General features: G+C 27.3%; 2 protein-coding genes across 2 annotated transcripts; one reads left to right on the plus strand and one right to left on the minus strand.

Annotated features, from left to right (window-relative positions):
* The first annotated feature begins 575 nt into the window (after positions 1-575).
* LOC102666883 (uncharacterized) lies at positions 576-2,234 on the plus strand. The gene is made up of 2 exons (XM_006573574.4): positions 576-961; positions 1,031-2,234. The coding sequence occupies exons 1-2, from the start codon at positions 909-911 to the stop codon at positions 1,479-1,481; spliced, it is 504 nt and encodes a 167-aa protein (XP_006573637.1). The 5' UTR covers positions 576-908; the 3' UTR covers positions 1,482-2,234.
* A 17-nt stretch (positions 2,235-2,251) lies between these two features.
* Positions 2,252-9,130, minus strand: LOC100795779 (uncharacterized). Its single transcript, NM_001253995.3, has 5 exons — positions 8,717-9,130; positions 4,445-4,635; positions 4,303-4,336; positions 3,253-3,866; positions 2,252-2,903 (listed from the first exon to the last, which is right to left on the minus strand). The coding sequence occupies exons 1-5, from the start codon at positions 9,054-9,056 to the stop codon at positions 2,649-2,651; spliced, it is 1,434 nt and encodes a 477-aa protein (NP_001240924.1). The 5' UTR covers positions 9,057-9,130; the 3' UTR covers positions 2,252-2,648.
* Between the last annotated feature and the right edge of the window lie 9,415 nt (positions 9,131-18,545).

Here is an 18,545-nt window from a genome sequence, read left to right on the forward strand (position 1 = left end):
TTAATATGTTATTAAATTAATTCATTTTGACATAATAAACTTTTTAAAAATATAAATAAATGTCTTATTATAAGATTACCAAACTATAAAAAGGTTTTATTCATCTTCTGGTGTGTTAACTTAATAGTTCTCAGTCTCACTATTGAGAATGACTGCAAATCTTGTGAGGTTTCCATTTGGACGTACGTGTCCAATTCAAGTGCTCAATGTTGTTTCATTCACGTTCAATACTTGCAAGTATAATTCGGGTAAAAGTCAATATAACAAGCGAAATTTGAAGGTGCCAAACACAAGTTCCTTCCATTGGACCATTATAAACACAAGAGGAGTGTTAGGACATTCACACTCTTTTTTTGATATTCTTCCTATAATTCGTTCGAATTTATCAAAAATCACCAATTTTTAATAAATTTAAGAGAGAAAAACATTTATTAAAAATCATTTGATCAATTTTATTTCTCGATTAATGTTTTTTTCTTCTAAATTTATTAAAAATTAATTATTTTTAATAAATTCTAACAATATTGTGCTACTATATTGCTATTTCTCAATTTTCTTACTTTTCTTTCGGCAGATTCTTATTCTTTATTTTTTCTATTTAACAGATAAAGTGGACCCCAATATGACACCTTGATTAAATACGTACTATACGTTTAATACGTTCCATTAAAGGTGCAGTAGCTGAAGTTTTCGCACGCAATTTCAAACTTTTTAAGAGCTCCTCTCTGACTCTGTTTCATAAACTATATTCTTCTATAAATACTAATTTTAACACTTCCTCGCATCAAAGTTCTCAAAGCATATGAAAATCCCCGTTATGACAATACACCTGCCAAGTCTATATGAATACAATCTCCTCTGTGCAATCGGCTCTATCACATTTTCTTCTTTAGAGGAGTAGAGAAAGGATGGCACACACGAATTCTATGAATTCTAGTCCCAGAAATCCAATTCCAACGAGGTAAGCAGTTCATAACTATTTCGAATTCCTCCGTTCTATTCTAACATGCATTTTGCTTTGATACTTTAGGGAGAAAGAGGTGAATTGGTTCAGGGAGTCACAAGAGATACTTGACAAATTCTTCAAGTGGTTGTTTGGTGTCATTGCCTTCAAGACCACACCAATGGGAGAAGCTTTATTCATAGCACACTCCAATGTCACGATGCTTTTGGTTTTGATGATTGTGCTGTACTTCTCACTGTGGCTGGTGGGAACAATGCTTCCACAGCGTAGTAGGATCTTCCTCATAATCTTAGTCTGCATCATGATGGTGATTGCAAGTGTTTCTTCAGTTTTGGTTATGACCATTATATCTCCACTCCTTGCTTGGCTTAGTGTCATGTCATGGGTTGGCATTTTTGTTTTGTCTGCTTATTACTGTTATCAATTGCTCTATGCATTGGTTGTCCGTGCAATTTCAGATACAATCAAGCAATTGATTGATGGTTACAGGACGCAGAGTACAAGGTTGCCGGTCTAGGCCAACCATTATCATCGTCTTCACATTTTGTAGGTTACCTTCATACCTAGTTTTGGAAGTTGCTCAAAGAAAAAGTGGTTTTGTTGATGTTGTTGTACTTTAAGGGGTGTACCAAATTTTACCTGTTTGTGTGTAAAAAGCATGGTCAATAAGAGTGTTTGTGTTAGAAATGATGTGATTTTGAAATGATGACTGTATCAAAATTTTCATTTATTTACTTTGGGGAGAACATAAATTGATCATGAGAATTAATTGCAGATATTAAATTAAAAACGATAACTGCAGATAACGATAAATGAATGTTGACAGATATAAATTAAAAACGATAACTGCTGATAACGATAAATGAATGCTGACAGATATAAAGGAAATTTTGCTTACATAGGCAATCAAAATTATGAGCATTCTAAAAAGAAAAATCATTACCAGCAAGTTAGGACACGACGACAAAAGTGTTTAAGAAGGCATGTTACTAGTTGTTAAATCGGTCTAACAGTGTATCAAACACATACTGGAGATATACCACATATTTGAATGTTCATTAAGATCAAAAAACAGAACACATTTTAGTCCAGAAGCTTTATATCAAACGCTCCAAAAAATGAGACCCTCATGCAAAATGGACAAAAGAATTGTATATGTGGACAAAAAAAGTCATGTAAATGGAAGAGGAAAATTGACAGAAAAGTTACTAGCATGGACTTCTGTAGGAAATAATGCGGTTGATTATTTATTAGAATGACTATTATAATATTTTTCATTTAGCCGAGAAGTTCAAATTACTCGTTCACCGTGTGAATTTTTTGACAAAAAAATTGACAATAATATCCAACTGAATGTCACAAGCAAATGCTGGTTAGCAATTTTGGTCGATCGATTCCAGCCGTGAAATAAACAAACTTCACATTGATCTCATTAATGATAAATCCATGCACCAAAGGAAACAACTTTAAACCTAGCTTATTAATTACTATACAATAACTCGTACTGACGACAAACTGTTATATTATTCATGATCATTATGATACATAACTATTCTTCACATGATACATAATCAAGTGTTATTACCATTTTTTCTAAAACTAAAAATCTTGATTATGTAAATTTTAGTCTGCATGACCATACACATGTACGTAGTGGTATGGAATGATCATGTATACGGACACATCAATCTGCTTTAAAATGTTTTTCAATTGATCCCAGAAGAGTGGAATTAATATAATCTTGTGGACCGTGAGCAGGTAAGCCAGGAATCAGCAGACCAACCAACCTGAAACTAAAGAGAAACCATCCTTCTCTATAGTGAGGTCCATTTTTGTACGCTATGGTAAAGCTCCTTATTAGTTCCAAAACAGCATTGAACATCATGGGTATCACACACCATGGCGAGAAATAGTTCTTATTCGGCTCTTCTTCGAGAATCTGCAATAAATTAATTTCATTGTTTAAGGAAAATATAAAGAATGAAGTTAGCAGAATATAGAGAAGTAAAGCGTTGAATTTTTTTAAACAAGTTACGACTAAGTAAAGTCTTGTTTATCCCGACCTATTTCTACTCCTATATACACAATGTTCATGTAACAAATACTGCATGTGTTATATTCTCATTGACCTAATTGTAAATATTTGTTCTATTTTATTGAAAAATACTTATAAAACAATATCTTGTCCTCTAGTTAAAGATATTCAAATGCACAAAGCCACATACGTGATTTGATGATCAGCACTTAAATCAAATGAAGTTTATTTTAAAATGGACAAACATACGTACCCTGAGTTCATAGCGCCTGTTAAAGAAAAGGCAGATCCCAAAGTGCTTGAAGAGCAAGTCCTTATCATCATAGGGCAACCTCGGAACTATGTCATTGCAATAAACAAACCTGCAATACCTGATAGAATTTTCCCTCAATTTTTGTCTCATATACTGTGCATATGCTTCATCTCCAACTCTTGGTTGCCCAAACGTGTAGATCCCTTCCAACCTCTCAATCAGCAACTTCTCATCATGCAAGAACATGATCGTAGGGTACAAGATTGCGAGTGCTCCACCCAAACTATGACCCGTAATGATAAACTTTGCATTAGGATTTTCACTCAAACCTTTCCTTAGAATGTCCCTAATAACATAGTAGGCCAACGGGGGAAGATTTTCATCCCTTTGAATCTCCTTAGGCCACCCCACATTTTTCTGTAGCCCTAAGGCTTTCATGAAGCCACCATGCATTTTTCCAATGCCGGGAATCCCGTACCATGAGATGTCAAGGTCAGTGCACCATGCATCTGCATCAAAGGGTTCCGTTCCTCGGAAAGCTACCACATAAGTATCGCGGTTCTCATGCTTGTCCAAAACAATCAAGACTTGGGTTGTGGCCTTTTCTTGAAAATCTGGCGTGTGAAAGGAAACGTTGAAAAAGAAAATTAATGATCATCATTCAGTTAAGGGTAAAATGTGTTTTACATTTCTAGATTTTAAGCCAAATTTGATCTTAGTTCCTATAATTTAAAAACAACAATTTTGATTCTCATATTTTCTGTAATAATAGTTTCGTCTCTCATCCTCATATCCTGAATTTCATAGAGAGGACGAATTTTACTAATTATAAATAATATTTTTAAAATATAGAGATTAAAATTAATTTTGACCCAAGATTGAGAGGCCTAAAGCACATTTTTCCTTCATGATTATTCTTCCACAGAAGCTTTGTAATATAAAGAGTGAACATGTTCTAACATTTTTAACACTCAAATATTCACTGAAAATTATTATAATTATACATGAACACATGCATGCAGATGAGGTTTGCTTATTTTTAGTTCTTACCATTCCAGCAATCAAAAAATCTCACGAATTCCATCTGTAAGATCACAGATCTCAAAACAAAATTAATTAGGGAAGTACCAAAAAAAATTGATTAAACTGAGGAAACGGAAAATGTCAAAACAAAATAAATTAATTATTTTACCTTCCAGTGGTTTTTTATTAGAGATTTAAGGTAAGCTGCATTCTCATAGGATGCCTTTGAAGCCATCATAGCTAATGAAACATAGTACCTGCAGTCATCACGCGTGATGGCATCCAACTTTACTCTCGCGTCCAAATTTCCGATGCAAGACAAATAATTTGGTGCATTACGATCGGGGACGACCAGGTGACCTGTTTTGCTTACATTAATTAAATAATTAGATTTGATATGAAAGGAATGTAATTCTCTTTAAATGGATAATTCATACTTATGTTTGCTTGATTAGAAAGTTTCGCACAGCTATGATTTTGAAATGAATATTTTCATTCAACCGCGTAAAAATGCAATGTCTAAAAAGTTCATGATTGTTGAATATTTTGATTTTGATTAATGAATGCTTTTAGTGAATACTTTGATTTTGATTAATGAATGTTTAAAAAGTTCAGATCTATGCAATTAGAATTTAAAAGATCAAACAATGTGAATATCAATCATAACATGAGTAATACAGGATATATATGTCATCACCATATCACGTAAGTTGTAGAAATCAACTATATATCTTTGATTAGTGCTTAAGGTTAAATGGTACGTAAATAATAACAATACCTAGAGCAACTTTTTTTTTTTTTTAGAAAAGGCTCAAATCACTTTTAAAAAAGTGCCTGACTAACAAATAAACAAAAAGTCAAGTGTTGGTATTAGAATGCAGGTTAAGAGTCAAATTCTATATTGTAAAATTAGTTTGTAAAGTGAGAGTTATTTCTTAGCTACCTATTAATTACACTAATTAATTTAATTATATTATTAGTTGATGTGAAATTTTTAATAATTAAAAATTTCTTGTTTACTATATATAGAGAGAGAAAAAATATTATTAGAAAAAAGACTCCACTAAATAATAAGTCAAGTTTTCTTATAGAGATTAATGATCATAAAATTAATAAATGCTTTATACTAAATATCATGGTATAAAAAAACTACCAGAATAGTTTTATATTAATGTTGTACTACATTATTATACAAACATTTGATGTATAAATGGAACATGTTATTTCGTAAAAACAATTAGTACATATTAATATTATTAATATTCTATTTCAAGGGAAGAGTCTATTATTATAATGTATTTTACCATTACTATAAACCAACAATGTTTATATAAACATATTTTTTTTGTTAAACATAAAACTTATACTAACAGAGGTTAATCTAATATTAAATCATTATCATATAATTTTTGTTTGAAGTGAATATGCTTTAGGTACTACAGATATTTGTTAGTTTAATCTTTACTTACTTTAATGTACAATTTTGTAGTAACGGTTAAGATTTAAAAATGAAAAAAATAAATAGTGTAAATTCAAAAAACTGATTAAATTTTTAAGAGACAAAAATATTAAGTAAAATTTGTACTAGCTACCTGGCTATCTCAATCAAACATAGCAATTCCGATACTCACTACCGATAAGTGCATTTGGTTAGTCATTGAAAAAGGAGTATATCAAACACTTCATTAATTCTAGTGGAGAACACCATGCTCGTCTGTTCAATTTTTTTAACATATTAGATTAAATTTTTAATAATATAACCTAATTAATTTAATATGAAGACCTAAAAAAGAATGATGAGTGTAGCAGGTAATTTAAAAATAATAATTAAAAATAAAATAATTTAACAAAAACTAAAAAAAATATTTTCTTTATTTTAGTATTGTAACCTCCAGATTCCATTTTGATCCCCTCAATCAAAAATGAACCTTTGTCTAATTCAATTAATGTTTAGTGATTTGCCTATCTAATCACAAATCAAAATTAACTAGATACCCACAATCACATCCCAAAATTCTTAGGATACGGTATAACAGTTTAATACGCATTAATGTCTCAAATAAACATCCAAAGTGATATGCTTAGCAAACCATGCATGATAAATAACCAATATTTTGACCTAGAAAAAAAGATTATACATTATACTTCATTTAAATGTCATGAATGAGTTTATCTCCGATGCAAAGAAGTCTTTTTCAGAACAAAATCTTTACTTTTTATAAGGTGATGTCATATCATCAATTAGCTTTTAGCCGGTGTTTATAGATTCTTTTCCTCAAAAAATTATTACTAAGTACTCTATTATTTATGAGTATATGGAGTATGAATTTATAGAATTTTTCTCCCAAAATACATAAAAAATTAATTAAATATCAAAACATACATATCTCTTCATTTTTTTTACCAAAATATACATATTTATTATTCAGTGTAAATTTGAGTTGAAGAAACCTAAATTTATATTATATATTTTTTTAATTTTTTAAAAATCCGTTGAGAATTTGGGTCTCAACGTGATTCTTTTAAGAAAAAAATAATTTTTTAAGATTTAAAAATAATATAAATAAAGAAAATTAATAAAATTAAAAAATATTATGATATAATTTTTTAGTTATATAGGTAGTTAAATAAATTACAAGTTTAAGACACTTGAATATGTTATAAATTTTTCTAAAGTTTATTTTTTTTCATTTATATACATTAATTAAAAATTGAGAAAATTAATTAGTAGTCTTAAAATAAATTTTTAAAAAAGGAAAAATGATTTTAAAAAACTAATTGATTAAAAACACAATAAATAAATAATTATTACATCTCAGTTATATAATATAAAAAAATTAAAATACTATAGTAATTGAGACGAAAGACATACATAATAAATAAAAATTCTTTAATATTATCTTCTTTAATAAATTCCTTAATGTATCATGACTCATAGTATAAAGTACAAATCCTGAATATTTGAGTTTAAAAAAATATAAAAAAGAGATTTCTAGCAATTACTTTAACAAAATAAGAACTTAATTTTGGCCTCAATTCTCTGGTTATTCATGAGAATGAAATCTTGATTAATTTAAAGTTTAGCTTAAAAAGTGAATAAAGTCTTATTAAAATTATTTTTACTAAAGATTGTAATTAATTTTAATTATTAGATTTGAATAAAAGCTATAAAAAAATCGTAAATTACCTGAACTAAAAAAAATAAAAAAATAATTAAACCCCTAAAAAAATTATACTCCATATCACTAAAAATCAAACTCATGGGCCTGCGTAATAAGCGTGCGCGTGAACTTGGAAAAGGAGGTTGGAGGTTGAAGTTGAACAATTGGGTTCGAAAGAGATATGTGTCTATTTATGCAAGGGAAAGGTCGGGGTATTTCAATTCCATTCAAAATTTTTATAATATCATTTATTCACATTTGGATTTAACCTTATAAGGATCTAAAACATACAGGATAGGATTAAATCGACTTAATTTATAGACATAGTATATCAATTTTAATGTTATACACTACAAAATTATAGAATTAAAAGCAATGTTAAGATTTCAATTAAGGATTATTTCCAACAAATATGCTATAAAATAAAATAAAAATATATAAATATGATATGAAATTAGTGATCACATTAACAATAAAAAATAATTTTACACTATCAATTAATCAAAAATTACCTTTATATAACATTTTAAAATAGTCATGATAAAAATCTGTAAACTTATTATGTATTGTGATTTGTGATTGATTATACAGTATACACGGTCAATGGATGCGCTATTATTTTGGTATAATATAATTTTGTATTGTTATATACAACATTACTTAATAGGTAAGAAAATTTTATTATCAATAATAATTATTTTAAAAAGTTATATTTTTAAAATAAGATTAGATATTGAATTTGGTTAAAACGTCTAATGATATTAGATATGACCCAAACTCTGTCTTCTCTTTTTTTACTGCTACTCAAACTCGTCTTAAAAAGACATTAAGTTTAATTTCTAAACTCCAACACATCAAAATTAATTTAAGACCAAGAAAAATGAATGAGATATAATGAGTCATGAACATCACTAAGAAAAGGACCATGGATGAGATTTGAAGTCGCTTTATGGAGAGAATCTGAATAATTGAGGTACGACTCTTGTAAAAAGCACTTGGGATTATTTACTTTCCTCTTTCTTCTTTTGAATTTTTTTAACATAAAGAAAAATGATATATAGATGGATGCACGTAGATTTCCACGAACTTTTCACCCACAAAAAAGGAAGAAGAGCTAGATTAATAAGTTTGGCTTAGCATAAAACAGTGGATGAACATGAAACAGATGGATCTCATGTACTATAGCTAGGTAGGTAAACACACACAACAGAAGCAAGTGTAAAATCAATAAATAAATAAAATAAAAAACTCAGATCTATGCAATAAGAAATTGAAATAACCTGTGAGGAAGTTAATAACGATCATGATGAAGCCACCGTTGAGGACAAGGAGGTTGATGAAGAACTCAACGCAAGAGCCAAAGAACGAAAGTGGCTTAGCGATGAGCAACAGAAGCTTCTGGAGCACCACAGAGACGAATATAAGCCATCTTTGGCGGAAGCTTCCCTCATAAGATCCCTCAGCATTGCTGTCCACAAATTTTCGGTTTCCCAAGTTACGGGAATACAGCACATGAACAAGATCGAAGAAATGAGCGTCTTCAGGATTCAACAGCATATAGCTGTCAGCGAATCCTTTGTTGCATTTGGAATTTCCATTTGATTTCGGTTTCGACGCCATTCCCAACCAGCTCCAACAAATTGGCTACTACTGGCTAGGCCAATCAGAGAACAAGAGCAAGGGACAAAACTGATACATTTTCGTGTACCTTTATTCGTCATATATATAGTTGCGATGCAATTATTTTACCATGATTAGGTATGCATTAATTATAAAATATTTCCTTTTTCTTGAAATAAGTGTTGTATTTTAAAAAAAATATTTTAAAATAAATATTGTATTTAATTGTTTAATATAACATTAATTTTCATTTTTTACAGATATTTTTTAATAAATATCACTTTAAATTTTGAATATAATATTAGTATTATTCTTTTTTTATTTATTTTATAAAATTACTATTTTATTTATTTATTTTTTATTTTTTATTTATTTATGTATAATATCTTAAGATGATATTTATTTCGAAGAGATAGAGTGATAATTTTGCTTGTATATAGTTTCTTCTTTGTCTGGTCAAATTTTACGGTAAATATGTTTAATTCTTATAATTTTTAAATTTATCTCTTTTAGTTATTATAATTATTAAGTAAATTTTTTTAGAATTAAAATATAAACTTTAAAACTAAAAAATATATTTTATAAAATTTAGGGATTAAAAAATCTATTTATTGTAGGAACTAAAAGTGATAAAGTTTGAAAATTATAAGAAATAAATGAATAAAACTAGTTTAAAAAATTATAATAGAAAGTAGAAAGTATAAGCTTCAAGATTCGTTGACCCTACCAGACAACTTTTATATTAATAAAATTATTTGTTAATAGTTATATATTTATTTAACAGTATAAAATATTAATTATATCATTGAAATACCATACGTAAAATCATAATATTTATGTTAATGGATCAATTTTTATTGCATAGAAATTATATTAAGGAAACACGTTTAACTATCAATAGTTTTTTAACATGTGATTTTTAAGTTTTAATTGATAGATTTTTATTGCAAGGGTGTCCATGTTGAAGGAAGGTCTCATCAAATAAGGTAAACTAGTTTTAAAAATTATATTAGATACTAATACACGATAATATATATATATATAAAAGATTTATGGTGTATTACTTAATTATATTTTTTAATGATTAAACAATACACGAGTAGACACTAATTAATAAAAAATATGAAATATATTTAATCTTCTTAAGTACTTATAATTTCAATCTTATTTTTAATTAATTCTTATTGTTTATAAAAAATATATAACAAAGTCCTCATAATTTTATAAAAAAAATAAAATGACTAAATCGTTAGAAATTAATATCATTAAATCTCTTAGTCAAATATTAAAGACATATTACTGTAAATGAATTTCTTGAACTCCATTGCAGCAGCACCATATATCCCTAAACCCTAATGTTACGAAACTTCAATTTATGGTGCTTGTTAAGTGTAGGTGGCTTCTCAATATTAATTTATGTTTTTTTTTATTTGTGATGAGTAGATGATAAGTTACAAAGCAACAGAGTGCTATGGGAACACACATATGACAAAATTTATATGGTGAACGATAAAGAAAGAAAACTACTTTTTAAGTGCAATAAATCAGAGTATGATACTGACTGATATGGATGCAGAAGACTTTCTAGCCCTCTGGTGGTGCTCCACAGCAATGATGCTAGTGCAATATGAGTTGTACATACTCTGTTGGTCCTTCATCAAATGGCACGTAATAATTATAATAAACCCCTATGAGTCTATGATACCTAACATTTTCATTAATTCAGAGCAACACGTTAAAATTCGAATAATGATAGATGAATTTTCTTTTCTTTTAAATATTTCATTAATATCTCTCATTTTTTTTATCTCTTTATATAACATCACAAACTTTTTCATTCATATATATATATGTATTTTTCTTTTTTCATTCTCTCTAGATGTGTTGGATAATATTTAAGGTGTGTATCAAACATTTTCTTTAAAAATATTTAACAGGAATTCAATGATGGTGTTTTTGATTTTTTTTCTTTTTGGTTGCATTTTGAAGATTTAAATACAATGTCTTAATTAATTTTTTGATACAGGAACTTAAATAAATATTTAATAATGCTAAAGAAACTTATAAATTGATTTAACATGACAAAAACTTAATCTTTAAATATATTTTCAATTTTTCATTAACGAAAAGTTGCATTCTGTTTTATACAGTGTAAAAAGTGTACGGATATATAAATCGTATTGGGGAATTGGGCAATTACTATAAAGTCCAATCAGCACAAAGAATAAAACTATTTAACTGACTGATGTTTTAAGTTTGTGTGTGGTAACGACAAATGTTCAACAAAAACAACTCAATAACCACGAAGCATGCACCTCGTGTTTCATTCTTTAATATTATTTTTTCCGGCAAGTCAGCATGTTCACAATCACCAAATCACATGTTCACACATAAGGCATTAAATATGTCTATTTTATTGGGAGAGGAAAAAATAATTCCAAATTCGATAAGAATATAATTTTGTTATTTATTAAAAAATTTGAAAATATTTTTATAAGTAAAATTCTGCATGTAATTTGTATGATTTTTTTACAACTAAAAGTAATATTTCTGTTTCCCACTTCTTTTTAGAAATATTCCTATTCGAAATATTGTCAAGTTTTAAATACGGTATCTCATACAGCAAAAATCAAACTAAATAAAATAGTTTACTATAATAACAAAAAATTATTAATATGAAAAGCTTCTAAAATCATATGTTATTTACAAAGTAAGAAATCATGTGGAAATTTTGTGACTTAAAAATATTATTTTGTAAAAAATTCAGAAAAATTACTTACAGATTTTTTCTGCATTGTAAAAAAACTACGAAAATCTCGTGCAGTTTTATGTGCAGAACCTGTTATGTACCCAAAAAAAATTGCAGAACCAATTCTGCTGATTTGCCCAACAAAATATATTGTAAAATCAGTTTTTCTTATTTTTTACATTTGTTATGGAAAATTCTGTTGCAACTTTTGCAAAACATGTCATATTTCTTGCAGAAATAATATGCAAGAACTAATTGTCCATGAACTCGAGAACAAAATTCCGCAAGAAAGAACACTTTATAAACAAAATCCATTAAGAAAATACGCATGTAATTAGAAAAATTCTAATGAGAAGATTAATAATGTGTTTGGATATGATCAATGTCCCAACTGAAAAGCCATTTGTACATTGTTATTAATATGCTTTGGTTTTGCGTTGTATGAAGCAATGGGGATCGACGTGATATTCGCTTGTGAATTTTGGTGAGATATTGTTGTGTTCTTGGCCTGTGTCGTGTTTACAAAGGCTATATTTTGTATTTTTCCTATTACATTGGCACATCTTGTGCGTTTCAATAATAATTCTTTTGCCGTTCAAAATAAAAAATAAAAAACGTACATTGTTATTTCATTCGGTTAACTTGTGAAATTTTAAAATTAATATTGTAATGAGGATAATTAATTAATTTTAGGAAAAACAAAACTTTTCATAATTTTCATTGACAAAACCTATTTCTCATAGGTTCCCAAAACATACTAGTCTTTATACTTTAAAAATAATAATTTTACTTTACCATTTAGATAAAATTAGTTCTTCAAAATTTTACTTTCAAAATATAATTTATAAATTATAAATAATATATTATAACCGCAATTTTAAAACCTTTTTCAATTATTATTTCTTATGAAAATGATTTTAATGAAATTTTAAACGAACGGGTCTAAGAAAAGATAGATAATGTAAACAAGAAGCCCACGGGAAGAAGAAACAAAATACAGACAATGACTCAAACTTTTGGGAAAAACTGGATAAGAAGTTGTATCTCGTTTCTACGAATTACCGGTCCAACACTGTTCTCATTGCAATATGAAACTTTAATCATTAAGGGTCTGTTTTGGAAGTCACCGTGAATTTTTTAAATTTGTTTTTAAATACAATTTTGAAACATGACGTGTTTAATAAAAATAGAGTTTAAATGATTTTTAAAATACTTTAACAATTATTTTTAATTTTTTTTAAGATTTGCTTTTTAGTTTAAAAAACACATATTTATCATATTTGACTACATTTTTTTATGCTACAGTAAGTATCAGTATTGTTATCATCATTACCACTATTATTACCTCTACCACTAATATCACATCTATCATTGTCACTATTACACTCCTCTACCATTATTATCACAATCATAATTGTCTGTTTACTATCACCATGATCATCAATATTGCTATCACAATTATTGTTATCGAGATCATCATCACTATTGACATTATTATCACCATCATCATCAATGTTATTATCATTATCACCACCACCATGTTGCCACTACCAAACGTTGTCACCTCTATTATCATTGTCACTATTATCATTACTATCGTGATTACTCAACCACCACTAGTGTTTTTATTGTTATTGTTATTGACGTCATCATCATTATCATTATTGTCATCACCTCACAAAAACAATCTTAAACTAATTTTAATAAGATGAAATTTTCAAAATGAGTTTATTTGAAACTAAAATTAAAAACTAGTTATTTTAAAAATTTCATAATTCAAAACTAAAAACCATCCCAACACAGGACCGAAGTTATTTCAGTCATGGTCCCTACTATGAGCCCATGCAATGAAAAAAAAAAGGCCATTAGGAAAAAATATAAAGACAAAAAAATTCCTTTTATGAAATATTTTTTATGAGTTTAATATATATGCACTTATAGTATAAAACAGTTTTTCATTCTCATTTAATTATAAAATATTATTTGAATTATTTTAAGATAATTATTTTTAAAGTTAGCAAATTTATTATAGTGATAAGTTATGATCGGATGATTATGTAAAAAAAATTTACACTTCATACATAACCTTTTTTCTCTTTTTATGTATAGTCTGTGAAACTTTTTGGATGAACATATAATATGCATTGTCAGTAAAAACTAAAATCACGAAAAAGTGAGAAAATAAAAAAAAATAAAAAAACGTTTAACTGATATATGGCCCAGTGTTTTTTTAATGATTTTTTTGTTTATTTTACTTCCTAGTAGATGGACCCATCTGGTTAAAGCAGCCCGTTAAACACTTGCTAAAGGGCTATTTCTTTTTATACCCCGCACCCTTTTTCCTCTTGGTTCAAATATTGGATTTGAGTATGCTGAACTCGAGCCAATTCAAACCTATATTATTGTAGAAATTTCCATTTTTTATGATATTTTTTTTTAAAAAAGTTATGTTGTGTAATTTTATAATTTTTATATTATGTTATTCTATAATTATAGTTTTTAATATTATTAGTTAGTTTTATTTTATTTTATTATCATTTTTCAATTTTTTTCTTTTATTTTTCATTTTATTAGGAGACCCAATGACTTGACCTAAATCAAGAGTTTGATCCGGATTGCCACTTTTTTTAAGAAAAATAAAATCGATCCAACCAATTAACATTCATAGTTTTGATCTAAATATACCGTAAACATGCAATATTCAGAACTAAAAAAAGATATAAGTACACAGTCTTAAATTTTATTTTTATTCATATAATTTGACAAATGAGTAGTGATTTTAGTCCATAAATTTTCAATTGCTTAAATTAGGACCCTATTATTTTTAGATCAATGAAATTTGGTCTAACTCATACTATTTAATCCAACTTGTAATATCTAAGATGGTGCGGATGATATTTTTTGAAGTGGCAACAACATTATATAAAATGCATTAAAAATATATATAATTTCAACTTAATAACATAATATTGTATAGTTATTAGCACAGTGACTAGTGTGAATGTTATTTTGTGACAAGAAAATCATCTTGTATAACATGATATTTGTCCGTGTTTTGAAAACTGGATCGATTTACAACGGATCAGTTAAAAATGTTGAAGAAAACGTCATTCTGACCTTTTTCTTAAAAATGAAAATCAACTTAAAATATTTGTCAAATTTAGATTTATTCTAAATGAAAAACAATAATTGTTTGTATGTATTGTTAAAACTTTGAATTAAGTATTATAATATATTTAATTTGACCTTTGTATATACTTTAAATGTTAACAGTTTTAATTATTAGTATTATAAATTTATGATATTATATTTGTTTAATATCATATTATTATTATTATTATTATTATTATTATTATTATTATTATTATTATTATTATTATTATTATTATTATTATTATTATTATTATTATTATTTCATTAATATCAGTTCAATCTTAATTCAATTATGATTGAATAATCGAACCTTATGTTAATGCTTTGATCGATTTAATACCAGACTTAACTTTAAAACATCGATTTATTGTTGTTGTCATGTCATTTGAATCCGCCATCACATAATATAATCTATCTTAACCCAAATGTTAAAATTAAAAATTGGACAAAGTATTACCAGCTTGCGTCAGATTTCATTGATTTGAAAAGTATGAGACCTGATATAAGCAATTAAGATTACAGGTAGCAAAATATATATAAGGATAAAGTTAAGGATTTAAAGTTGAATCAGTTCGATCTTTTTTTAACAAAAATAATTTTTAGTTTGATTTTATTTATTTACTGGGTCAACTCTAAATTAACTAAGATTAATTTTTTTGATGAACCAGAATGTTAAGAAAAAAAAGATACATACATATAAGAATAAAAAAATACAATTAAACCAAACATATAAGGAACTTGATAAAGAAAAAGCATACGACTTGAACATAACGCATTTTCTTTTAAATAAATTCAATTTATAATACTATAAAAATATTTTATTAAAATTTGATGCCCTTAATTATATTACTTATCCAAGCAATTGATTGTATTATTAATTAGGGCATTATAAAGTTGAGATTCTTTTATATCAGAGTGCCATATATGAAGTTCTACAACTGCTCATTGTCATAGAGAATATAATAATATTATAATAACTAGATAGATAAGGAAATATTAAATGCTAAAGCTGTAGTGTGTGGATTTTTCTTGCATTTTCAAGATAGTTGGCTAAAAAATTGAATGAATTCTCACTGGCCCTAGGACAATATCTGCAGGTGAATTACAGGTACAGGTACAGGTACCAGAGATGATAGAGTCTTCTTCGTTAGTTTATATATATAAACACTTAAAAGGAAAAATTAACAGTGCATTTTAAAATAAACATTTATATATGTATATAATAATATTAAAATAGAATATGCAGAATTATGTATAAAAAAAAATGCGAAGTAAAACGAAAAGATTGGAATACGATAAGGAATGTGTCAGAGGAGGATACAATGCACTATAGAGAAGGTGGCAAGGTGCAGAGATAATGCATATGCTGATAGCAAGGTGCCCGTGGTGCTTTAGTTTTTATTCACTAACAGATAATAATTAAAAATCCTATCTCTTGAGCTGCATGGGACCCTAGTAGACTATTTCACATGGCCCGAATTCGCTGGTGACTTGTTATTTTTTTCATTTCAAAGTGTAGAGTTGGAAGACATATATAAAGAAAAAAATGGGACATTTGTGAGGCATGATCCTTGAGACACGAACAACCAAATTATTAAACCTTGCCTCGGGAGGCAACCTACTTCCTTTAACCCTATGGGGTCTTTTCTTCTCTAGAAGACATGTATAGATGAGGACGCTCTAGAAGGCATAATTTATAATAATTTTATATTATATATAATCGAGTGTTATTTTTCTAAAATCGAAAATTTTAAGTGTGTGTCGAAATGGTCAGAATTATAGACGCATGGTAACTACCTAATAATTTATCGTGTGTGGTTGAGTGAAAGAGACATAAGAAACAATATATAAAGGAATATTTGTCTCACGTTATTTTTTTAAGCTTCTTAAATTCTTGCGTAAAATGTTTAAATATTCTATATAAGGAAAGGCCGAGAAAGAATAATGTAATTTTTTTTCATAACCCAAAAACTTTACACACCAATGCCCACATCTATGTTTTTATGTAGGAATAAAAAACCTGCTTTTTCTATTTCACACAAATACATAGGAATAGGATATAAAATTTTAGGGTATAAATTTTAATAATGAAAAATCTTTATTAACAAATATAAATGTGGATGTAAAATAATAATAATAATAAATAACGCATTCAGATTTCAGACTAATAGGTTTTCAATACTCAACATCGATCAAAGGTCAACGCTTTTCATTTAATTTTGAGCATCCATTCTGATTTTTAAACTTTCATACTATTTGACTTCTGCAAATCATAGAATATATAAATGGGAACTACAATATATAGATACAGTAAGTTACAAATTTAATTAAGTGTAATTTTTTTTTCATTTTGAACGTATAATCTTATTTCTCTTTAATTAATAACAAAATTTCATGCCTATAAAAAAATTATAAGTTTCATTGAATAGTAGAAAATATGTCTAAACATTTTAATTATTTCGTAAATTGAACCTACAATTCTTACAATCACTGGGACCTGTGTGACGTAAGTCTTTTTTTTACTATCAATATTATTCTGACCTTAAATCCGTTTTTTAAAGACTAAACTGTGAGGTCCATTCAAATTGAAACAAACAATATCTTAAATGTAGTAAGTTATACATAATTTTTTTTTACATTGTTTCCTTTGGAGAAATTATCTTTATACAATAAAGTATACAACAAAGAAAGAAATATGAAAGAAGAGAGTAGTTAATGTGATGAAGACAAACAAAAAAATAATATAATAATAATAACGCATAAAAAATGGGAGATGATAATAGTACATACTCTTACCTTTGCACATGTAAATAGGTTCTTACCATATATAAAATGTATGTATTGCATAAATAAATAAAATAATACAACTCTTTTCTTTGATCCCCTTGTTTTCTTGCTTCCATTGCAATAGCTTTTCACTTAGTTTTTCATGTATTTACATCCAAAACATGAGAATTTGTATTTATATAAATTTGTACAATTTTTCGTATAGAAAAAAAGAGAAACAAAGAAAAATATAAAATAAGACAAGTGATAATATAATAAAGAGATATTAAAAAATACTATTATAAAATTTTTATAAAATGTACTATTATATAAATAATATACAGTACTTCTTTTATTATTACTGCGACTAATATATCAAAATAATAATTATGCATGCATGCATGCTGCCGGCTGCTTGCGCCGGGTACTAGAGTGTCGTCGATCAGCATGCTTGAAATAAATAAACAGCTTTAAACCATTTGCATGTGACCCCTCATAAAGATACAGATGGCCAAAATACTGAAAACTGGCCCATTAGAGTTGCGCATTTAGAACACGACCAAAACATTACAGATCGGTCAAACTTTTGTTTTATATATTGCAGTGATTGTAAGAGTCTAGATCATCCATCAGATTTGCTTGTTGTTATTCAAACATTTTTTCTAACATTCATTCTGATTAGATAGAAGTGAAATTAAGGGCTTAGTACGTTATCAGTGAAGACTGATTATAAAAATACAAAAAAAAAAAAAAAAAAGATGAAGTAATATTCATTCATATTAGCTTATTAATTGAATTGCTTTCCTCGTTCAGCTAGGTTG

The sequence above is a fragment of the Glycine max genome, chromosome 1, assembly GCF_000004515.6.
Source record: "Glycine max cultivar Williams 82 chromosome 1, Glycine_max_v4.0, whole genome shotgun sequence".
NCBI classification, from domain to species: Eukaryota; Viridiplantae; Streptophyta; class Magnoliopsida; order Fabales; family Fabaceae; genus Glycine; species Glycine max.

Excerpts from the sequence above, each read along its gene's own strand:
- LOC102666883 (XM_006573574.4), top strand. The coding sequence starts at position 909 with ATGGCACACACGAATTCTATGAATTCTAGTCCCAGAAATCCAATTCCA. Across the intron at positions 962-1,030 it reads AGAAATCCAATTCCAACGAG|GGAGAAAGAGGTGAATTGGT; the intron begins GTAAGCAGTTCA and ends TTGATACTTTAG.
- LOC100795779 (NM_001253995.3), bottom strand. The coding sequence starts at position 9,056 with ATGGCGTCGAAACCGAAATCAAATGGAAATTCCAAATGCAACAAAGGA. Across the intron at positions 4,337-4,444 it reads TAATAAAAAACCACTGGAAG|ATGGAATTCGTGAGATTTTT; the intron begins GTAAAATAATTA and ends GTGATCTTACAG. Across the intron at positions 2,904-3,252 it reads ACAGGCGCTATGAACTCAGG|ATTCTCGAAGAAGAGCCGAA; the intron begins GTACGTATGTTT and ends AATTTATTGCAG.